Below are 9,806 nucleotides of genomic sequence, written 5' to 3'. Positions count from 1 at the left end.
TCTCTCTCTCTCTCTCTCTCTCCCTTTTGGTTTTCGAGACAAGGTTTCTCTGTGCAGCCCTGGCTGTCCTGGAACTCACTCTGTAGATCAGGCTGGCCTTAAACTCAGAAATCTGCCTGCCTCTGCCTCCCAAGTGCTGGGATTAAAGGTGTGGACCACCACTGCCCGGTGGGGTTGATGTTTCTTACTCACTTTCATTTTGGCTTTGTTTCTTTTTTACATGATCTGTTTCACATAATCCAGGCTGTCCTCAAGCTGGCTATGTAGCACAGGCCTAACTGGAACTCCAACTCCTTCTGCCTCCACCTCCCAAGTATCGGGATTGTAGAGAAAGAAGGCTTTCTTTCTAAAAGAAAGGCTGTACAGACTCTAAAGATACGCAATGAGTATTTATGAGCCTTCTATAGGCAGTGAAGGTGCAAACTACCACAGGCTTTGGGAAAAGCACAACTCTTTAAATATAAGTGTGAAAGTAAGGCAGAGCATGGTGGATTATGCCTTTAATCTCAGCACTCAGTAGGCAGAGGTATGGGATCTACAGAGTGAATTCCAGATAGCTAAGGCTATGCAAGTTATGGGGTCAGGATTACAAGAAGACCTGCTCTGTGGATACAGAGGTAGGCCAGTGGTGTGGCAGGCCAAGCTTGCTCATGGCAACAGTTGTCACCCAGATACCTCATTCATGGCAGGAACAAGGAGTCACCCATTCAAAGCTATATTTAAAGCTGTTTTTGAGGCAGTCCAGCTGTTGTAGAAAATGGAGCAGAGGCAGAGAGATTCCTGATACACTCTAGGACACATCCCATAGAGCTGCCTAGAAGCTGTGAAAGGAGCACAGGGATTGTAGCTTTTATAAGCCTATTTCCTTCTGGCTGCGGTAGGCTTTTCAATGAAGCAGTGAAAAGGTCAGCTCAGGAACTTTGGGAAGGTCATCAAACACTTGCCCCTCAGGAAAGGAGAGGCTAATTAACTGACCTGTGGGTGGGGATACATCCTACAGGACTGACTGTTCCCCATCTTCAGACAAGGGAAGTCTTTGTCACCTCATTCCCTAAAGACCAATCACTTTAAGTGGTGCATTGTTCCACCAATCATATTGTGCCTAGTTGCCGATGCTCTATTCTGCCCCTGGAAACTATGTAAAAACTTGCTGGTGGTCGCCACCTCTCCTTCAGGTCTGGGACAACCCCAGTGCACTGGAACAATAAATTCCTCTTGCTTTTTGTATCGATCCCAGCTCCATGTAGTTCATTCAGAGGGTCTCTGGTCAGCTAAGGCTCCCCAGAGTCTTATAGCAGTTCCCTTTCTCTCTCTTTTATTACTAAAAAAATTCAACATTTTGATCAAATGTTCCTCCAAATCCACCCTCCACTCAACACAACCAGCTTAACAGCATTCTCTCTCTCTCTCTCTCTCTCTCTCTCTCTCTCTCTCTCTCTCTCTCTCTGCTCTTTTGTGATGGGCTGTGTGATGACTGGTCCCAGACTGTCCTGGAACTCACTTTGTAGACCAGGTTGGCNTCTCTCTCTCTCTCTCTCTCTCTCTCTCTCTCTCTCTCTCTCTCTCTCTCTCTCTCAGAGTTGTGCTTTTCCCAAAGCCTGTGGTAGTTTGCACCTTCACTGCCTATAGAAGGCTCATAAATACTCGTTGCGTATCTTTAGAGTCTGTACAGCCTTTCCTTTAGAAAGAAAGCCTTCTTTCTCTACAATCCCGATACTTGGGAGGTGGAGGCAGAAGGAGCTGGAGTTCCAGTTAGGCCTGTGCTACATAGCCAGTTTGAGGACAGCCTGGATTAAAAAGAAATAAAAACCAGATGTTAAGAAAGAAAAGAAGTGGGGTGGTGTTTAATTTGTGGTACTGCCTCTGAAAAAACCTAGGGACTTGGATGTGCTAGGCAAACTCTCAAGACCTCTACCATTGAGCCTTGCCTCCTGCTCCAGGAACAGTGTCTTTAGTTTGTATGCACTTGAACTGTGAACTACCTCTGAAAATATCATACTCAACCAGGGAACAAGTGGACCAGCAGAGGAAAGTGGGACAGAGCCTCTACTCCAGGGATGTAGATGGGGTACTGGGCTATTCTTTGTCACAAAAGGATGAGTACAATAGGTAGGTCAAGAGCTAGAAGGTCTGAAAGCCAGCTACGAGTCCAAGACCCCGTACCTATCAAGTCTGCATTGATTTTCAGTGTCTCCTGTTGAAGGTCTTGCTTCACTGGAGGTCTTCACAGCCTTGATACCTTTTAAAGGATTGAACACTCCTAGCTTAGCCAACCCCTTGCTTCCCCTGCTCTTCTTTTTTAAAAATTTTTTTAAATGTAAGCCCTTGGATAGAACCCAGAACCTAAAACAGGACATACTTGTACACACACACACACACACACTTGTGTACATGCTCACAACCTGTACTGTACCCCTGAGCCATGATCCCAATCTTCTGTTGATTCCACAGGTTCTCACTGTGTAGACCAGGCTGCCCTAGAACTCACAGAAACTGGCTCGCCTCTGTCTCCAGAATGGATAGCCTAGCACTTGAGTTTGTTTGTTGTTTGTTTGTTTGTTTGTTTTTGATAGGGTCTTGTTGTGAAGCCAGATAGGCTTGAACTCCTGCTCCTCGGGTCTTAGCCCACCCAGTACTTGGATTCTGAGAATGTGCAACCACTTAGGGTTTCTATTGATTCTTAAAAGGAACCTGGCTGGGCCTCTGGAGAGCTCCATTTAAGCCCTGGGTACTCAAGTGAAGACTTTGGGGTTTGAGTGTGGAGGTGGGGTGGGGAACGTGCCATGGACCTAGGCGCTCCTTTTTATTGAATGATGAAGATTCTGCTTAATCTTTTGGGGGCCTTCAACTGACAGGGATTGGAAACCTCTTTAAGTAGCATTTGCCACACTTTATCCCATTTTGTATTTACTTTTGATGTTTTCATAACTTCTCTAGGCAGCGAAGCAGCTTAAGGGATTCTGGCTAGTGGTCGTCTTTTGTGGATAGGCCTTGCCTGCTTCTGCGCCTCAGAGCTGACTGACAGCTGGAAATGCTTTCCCTAGAGGGCCATGGCTGAGGCCTGGAGTGCCCTTCTGCTTCTTGGCCAGTTGCTCACATGCTTAGTTGTTCTAGGCACTCTTTCCACTTTTACTGCTAAGCCAGTAGGTACCAGCTGCCATTTGCTGCACACTGGAAGGACACAACCTCGCAGTTCCTGACACCAGACTGGGCTCTGGGTAAAGCTATATGACATGTTAAAGTGCATATTAGGACACTGATGGCAGAGCCCCAAACCACTGATTGCCCTGTCCCTTCCTTCTAGCCCTACTCCCTCACCTCATCTACCTTCTGTTATTTATTAGTAGGCATATTTTTAGACACTGGGGTCTCACTATGTAGTCGGTCGAGATGCGGGCTCAAACTCGAGATCTTCAATTCTCAGCCTTCTAAGTATTGATTATAGGCATGCTATACTATGCCTGAATATTAGTGGGTATTTAATATATACACATGGCTTTAAATTATGAGAGCTTTTGTGAGATAGGAGCCCACTAGGACACAGTCTACTTTCCGACATGCTGTTAGAGAAGGACAGAGGAAGGAGTGAAGGAATCAGAAGTTGGATCAGAAAAGTATGCAGACACTTGGCATGGTGTGTGTGTGTGTGTGTGTGTGTGTGTGTGTGTGTGTTCTATGTAGCCCTGACTGGCCTAGAGCTCACCATGTAGGGCTGACCTCTAATTTACAGAGATCTGCCTGCCTGTGCTAGGATTAAAGGCTTGTGCCACCACACCCAGCAGTATGACTCTTAAGAAGAGATAATGAAAATTTCTTTCAATGAAAACAATAAACCCTTCATTTTTTGAAGTATGTATATAGAAAGAGGGTCACCAGTGGTGTGGTGAAGGAACGGGTCGGGAGGGAATGGGTGTGGTGGGGAAAGGAAGATTCTTGGGTGGTATAGAGAAGCAAGGGTCTAGCTGTGTGGTTGGAGACACTCTTACTTTGTTTGGTCTGACTTTCTAGGAGTGTTAAGTTGAACTTTCCTGTGTGGCCAGAATGCTGTACAAGAGAGGGCTCTTGTCTATTTTAAGAGTCCATTCTGACTGTCAGGCCTACAAATGTCTGGTGTGTGAGAGACTTTGATGCTTTGGTTAAGAGGTCAGATTCCACAAAACCACTCTATTCTCTAGAGAATTGCACAGATACTATGGGTTGGAGGGAAGGCAGTCCTACCTGAGCAGGTGGGGGTCTTTAGAATAGGGTTGGAACTGAAACTGTCTATAGAAAAGTTCTGCCTGATCATAAGATGTATAAAAAATGAGGGCTTGAACTATGACTCTGATTTTATTGTCTCCAGCTTTTGTTGACTTTTAAAACATTCTTTGCATCCTTTCTTTTTCTTCAGCCTCTTTCAGAAATTTGTGGTAATTCCGGGACACAAGGGCCTGGAGATATTGATATTTTCCAGTGGGGGAATTAAACCCCCCCCCCCCACACACACAAGTGCTGTGCTGCTGTGCTACAGCTTCAGCTTTCTTGGATGGTTTTCAAGCAGGGATGATTCTTTGTCTGATTCTCCAGGGCCATCTACACCTCCAGCCAGTGGCAAAATCTACACACCTGTGCCATTTAGTCTATCATTGAAATACTTTTTTAGGCACCAGATGATTATCAGGGAAAAAGAGAAATGTTTGCCTGCATGGGGCAGTCATAAGGGAGCCTGTGTTATTTTGTAATACCCCTTGCTCAGAAAACTGCCGTTTCTCAAAAAATGTTCTACTCTTGTCAGGTTCATTTTCCTGTCCTAGTTATCCTAGGCCGACTTTTCCACAAGGGTTAGGGTTAGGGCAGGTGCTTACACAGACAGAGACTCTTGGCAATTACTGGAAAGAGCATCATTGAATGGTATCCACAAAGGCACAGTCAGTGTCTTTTGGGTAGGAGTCGAAAGCTGCTGGCTTCTCCGACGTTGCTGCGGCTGTTGGCTCTTGGCTGGGCATCTAGTACGCGCCTGCAGTCGGGCCCCTGCTGCATCACAGCTGGGCACAGGTGGCCCTTTGGCTATCTCCAAATGGCCAGGGGTTTCTCGGGGCAGGGACGAGAGCAAGGGGCGGCCAAAGTGTGGTACCGCGGGAGCAGAGGGCAGAGCAACTGAGCTCGACCTCACTTTTCTCATGCCAGAGGCCAAGGCCTGCGGGAACCTCGGGCCACCTCTCCAAAGTCCTTGGAGATGCACTTCAGCTCAGCGAGGGCGGTGCGGGAGGTGGGTTTGAGAGAAAGACATTATTCTGTGTTTTGCCTTCACAGCAGGCGACCGCGGGTTGTTCTGTTTGAATGAATGAGCCCAGAGGCCGCGCCCAATGGGCACGGGCAGCTGCTTAATATGCATGAGGCCTGCAGCCAATGGCCAGGCGAGGAGGTTGTTTTAAACGGCAGAGCCCGCTGGCCAATCAGGCGGCTCTCGTGGAGGCAGCTAGCGCGAGGCTGGGGAGCGCTGAGCCGCGCGTCGTGCCCTGCGCTGCCCAGACTAGCGAACAATACAGGTACGTCTCGCACCGCCCTCGCCCGCCGCCGCCGCCGCTCCTGCAGCTGCAGCGGCGCCCGCACAACTTTCCACCCGCGCCTCCGCGAGCGCGCCGCTACCACTCTGGCTGTCTCCACTCCCGCGTCCTTGCCGCCCCTTCTTCTCTGCTGCTAGGTGGCCAAGAAGGAAGACGCAATTCAGGTGCCTCAACTTTTCCAGTGCCTGCGCTCCAGCCTGCTGCTTCTCAGGTCTCGGCCCTCTAAGCGGAGTCGCGCTCGGCGGGAGCCCCCAGGGGCAGCAACCTGGCGGCTAGGCAGCCCCTGGCCAGATGTTCCGCAGCTGCGGTAGCGTGGCGAGCGAGAGGCGGCTGCGGGCTCTGGCGGCGCGCGTCCTGGTGGCGCCGGCGGGAAGGGTGCTGGGCGCGCCCCAGCCCGGGAGCGACTCCGCAGGGAGCAGCCGTGCGGCTGGGGACAGAGGCGCGGGCAAAGTTCGCGGAAAGGCCGGGCCGGACACGGTGCGGGTCCGGGGACTGAGCCGGTGGCTCTGCGTGAACATGGCCGTCGCGGAGCGCCCGGTGGGGGGGGGGGCTGGGGGCAGGTGCCGCCTGCGCGGCGGCGGGAGGAGTACGGCTTGTGCGGACTCAGGCGAGGCTGCCAAGGGAGCTGGCGGCTGGCTCTGCTGCGGTGCTAGACAGCATTCGGGGCCGGGGGCGCTGCCGTGGGCCCCGCTGCGCGGAGCGTCATGGCTGCACGGGCGCCTTTGTTATCCCGAAGAGTGCGGCCCGCGTCGGGGGCGGGGAGGCCGGGCTGGCGGCTCGGCGCCCTCGGGCTGCCCGCGTGGGGCGGGGCGGGGCGGGGTGGGGGCCGGCGAGCGGGCGACGGTGGCGGGGCCCGGGCCGCTTTGTTCACCACCGTCGCCGCCTGCGCCGGCCGCGCGCGGATCAGCCATTTTAGCGAGCGGGGCTCGGAGGCGAGGCGTCCGCGACTGTCGCCCGCCGGGCCCCACGTCCCCCCCCCCTTCCGCGCCGCCGCCGCCCCCGGCACCGCGCTTGGCCCGGGGGTGGCAGCAGCGGATTTTACGGGCACTTTCTTTCATCCCGAGGCTTTGGACAAAATGGAAGGTGAATTATGGGTGTCCGGAGCAACGGGGACGTGGCCCGACACGGGCTGTCTGCTGCCGGCCTGATCGCCCGGGTGCGGGGGCCCGCCCCACCCGGGATGCGGCGGCTGGGCTTTAATTCAGCCCCGCGGGCCTTTGATGCCAAGGGGAATGCTTTAGTTTTACATGATGACCTTGGGTGTGGGAAAAGGAAAAGATGGCGGGAAGCGGGCGGGGGTGGGGGGGACAGGGAGGATGACACGCCACAGCTGCATTTTATTTGGAAACTTTGGAGAAAGTGTTCCTGGTTAGACCTGCATTTCTGCATTACACAGGGGAAAGACTGGTCCTTTTGATGTCCCTTCCCCCTTTTCCTGGTGAAGAAGTGACAGGTTTCAAGTATTATGAAGATACCTGCTTGCTTTACAGATCACGAGCATTCTAAAAAGACATTTTTATAAAGCAGATATATCAGCAACCCTGGCATTTCACATCTGTTCCAATTTAATGTTTCCTTTGATTTCCCATTTAAACGAAAGAATTAAAGGGACAACCACCTAGCTGAAATGAATTCTATCTCCTGTTACCTACCCTGTGTACAAATGTGTCTTCCCATTAGTTCTTTAGAAACTACAGAATAGTAGCAGGTCAGTAATGTGCAATGCTCAGCACCCCACCTTATCCCCATTTGAAGAACTTGATCACTCTAGAGAAGTAACTTGTAAACCAGCGCGCTTCATGCTGGTCAAAAGTTAAATGACAAGCAACAGTGAAGCTGATTTCTTCCTCTGCCTTCTGCTGCCACCGGTGTCAGGAGATGAGGGGAGGAGAGTTCCTACTAAGAACATTAATTTGGCTTTGCCCTTGGTTTCTCTTTTACTTCTGATCTGTTCTTCATTGTTTTTTCTTCTCTTTGTCTTCTATGCATACATCAGTCAGGATGGCTAAAGGTGACCCCAAGAAACCAAAGGGCAAGATGTCTGCTTATGCCTTCTTCGTGCAGACATGCAGGGAAGAACATAAGAAGAAAAACCCGGAGGTTCCCGTCAATTTTGCAGAGTTTTCCAAGAAGTGCTCTGAGAGGTGGAAGGTATTTCGATATTTAATTCGTAGGCTAGTGCTTGCGTTTTACATTTGGGATTTGCTCACTTGCACCTTTGCCCCAATTGGTTGGCTGGTTTTTGGAGCATTTTTCTTTCTTCTTGCAAGGGGGTTCTATAGCTTCCACCTGACTTACAAAACCATTGAGTTCCATTGCATCTAGGAATTTAATAAGTTCTGTTTTTTTTGCAGACCATGTCTAGCAAAGAGAAATCAAAGTTTGATGAAATGGCAAAGGCAGATAAAGTACGCTATGATCGGGAGATGAAAGATTATGGACCAGCTAAGGGAGGCAAGAAGAAGAAGGACCCAAATGCCCCCAAAAGACCTCCGTAAGTGGCTATAGGATATGTAATAACAGTTGAAAGCTTTCCTTTTGCTTGAAAGAACCTTAAAAAATGCTGAGACCGAGGCTTCTAAATACTCCACTTTGGATTCAGAGCTTATATAGTTAAGATTGCAGAGGTAGCTATCTGGTCCTTCCTACTTCCATGCACCAGAGCCCTTAGTTGTATTACTTTTCCTTTAGCAAGCAATTGGAAGAGAAAGAAACTGTACTTTGCATTTAGTGAATGTTCTAAACTCTTCCGATGTAGCATTGAATGCAATGATTCTATGCCTAAGAGGAGAAAACATGACAAGAAGTAGTTGCATTTCCTGGCAGTTTGTTTATGCATTCCTACCTTATATGTAAGCCCAGCACTTGGGCTGGAGAATTCAGGATGGAAATTTTAAATCCAGCTTGTGTTTCATAGCTACAAGAAGAAAGAGGGTGTGTAGACGCTAGGAATTTTTTTGTTTTGGTACATACTTAACTGATTTATATAAATTTCTGTCCAAAGGTCTGGATTTTTCTTATTTTGCTCTGAATTCCGCCCCAAGATCAAATCCACAAACCCTGGCATCTCCATTGGAGATGTGGCAAAAAAGCTGGGTGAGATGTGGAATAACTTAAGTGACAGTGAAAAGCAGCCTTACATCAGCAAGGCAGCGAAGCTGAAGGAGAAGTATGAGAAGGTAAGGAGAGGGGCTGTTTGTTTGCTGCTGCTCTGCTGGAGGAGACTGGCCCTCACCTGCTCCCCTTGGTGCAAAGGTCCAGTTCCTTAGATAGCAATGTGTGCTGGTAATTTTGCTTCTGACTTCTCCCACCCTTCCCTCATTAAACCCCATTCCTCTATTTAAAACTAGAACTGTAAACTGCTACCCACCCGTAGAGAAGAAAGGATTTGAGTTATTAACATGACTAAAAGAACACTTGGAGGCCCATTGACTTGAAAATTTGAATGATCAAGAAACATTTACATACGGGGAAATCCTTGCCCTGTTTGCTTTCTTAAGCAAACCTCAGCACTAAGAGCTGTTAGAGTTTAGCCTCTCCTTTCCTTGCAGGATGTTGCTGACTATAAGTCTAAAGGGAAGTTTGATGGTGCCAAGGGTCCTGCTAAAGTTGCCCGGAAAAAGGTGGAAGAAGAGGAAGAGGAGGAGGAAGAGGAAGAAGAGGAAGAGGAAGAGGAAGAAGATGAATAAAAACTCTGTCTCCTTGTGAATACCTTAGAGTAGGAGAGCGCTGTGATTGACACATCTCTTATTTGAGTCGTGTCTATTGCCCTTGTTAGGTTTAATTACAAAATTTGATCACGATCATATTGTAGTTTCTCAAAGTGTCAGTGGTTTACATGAAGTGGCCGTGGGTGTCCGGAGCNCCCTGAAACTGTATCAAAGTTGTACATAGCTCCAAACATTTTTAAATTGAAAAGGCACTCTCACGTCCTCCTCACTCAGTGCACTTTGCTGTTGGTGTGACAAGGCAATTGAAGATGTTTCTGGCATTTTGTTCTCAACTCATAAGGTAGTGTTAACTGTATGGTTGTTGGCTAGCAATCCTGAGTTGTCAACTGTACATATCTATAGTTTGTAAAGAGAACAAAACAACCCAGACAGAATCTTGACGCTCCTTGTTTGGCGTGGAGGCTGTGAGGGGAAAGATGCCCTTTGGAGGGTGCCGTAGCTCAGGGCGTGCACTGTGAGGCTGGACCTGTTGATACTGCGGTGGGCATCCATTTAGCTTCAGGTTGTCTTGTTTTTGTATATAGTGGCA

The 9,806-nt window shown here is 49.3% G+C and overlaps 1 protein-coding gene across 5 annotated transcripts; it reads left to right on the top strand.

Moving 5' to 3' along the window:
* Positions 1–5,436: 5,436 nt before the first annotated feature.
* Hmgb3 (high mobility group box 3) lies at positions 5,437–9,806 on the top strand. Of its 5 annotated transcripts, none has more exons than XM_021186738.1 (5): positions 5,437–5,757; positions 7,543–7,697; positions 7,901–8,040; positions 8,551–8,725; positions 9,098–9,806. In XM_021186738.1, the coding sequence occupies exons 2-5, from the start codon at positions 7,548–7,550 to the stop codon at positions 9,233–9,235; spliced, it is 603 nt and encodes a 200-aa protein (XP_021042397.1). In that variant the 5' UTR covers positions 5,437–5,757; positions 7,543–7,547; the 3' UTR covers positions 9,236–9,806. The 5 variants fall into 5 exon arrangements, with proteins under 5 accessions (XP_021042397.1, XP_021042394.1, XP_021042396.1 ...); XM_021186735.1 differs by having other exon boundaries at positions 5,443–5,528; XM_021186737.1 differs by having other exon boundaries at positions 5,443–5,710.

This window comes from Mus pahari, chromosome 23 (assembly GCF_900095145.1).
Source record: "Mus pahari chromosome 23, PAHARI_EIJ_v1.1, whole genome shotgun sequence".
NCBI classification, from domain to species: domain Eukaryota; kingdom Metazoa; phylum Chordata; class Mammalia; order Rodentia; family Muridae; genus Mus; species Mus pahari.
This window is presented reverse-complemented; position numbering and strand designations above follow the sequence as displayed.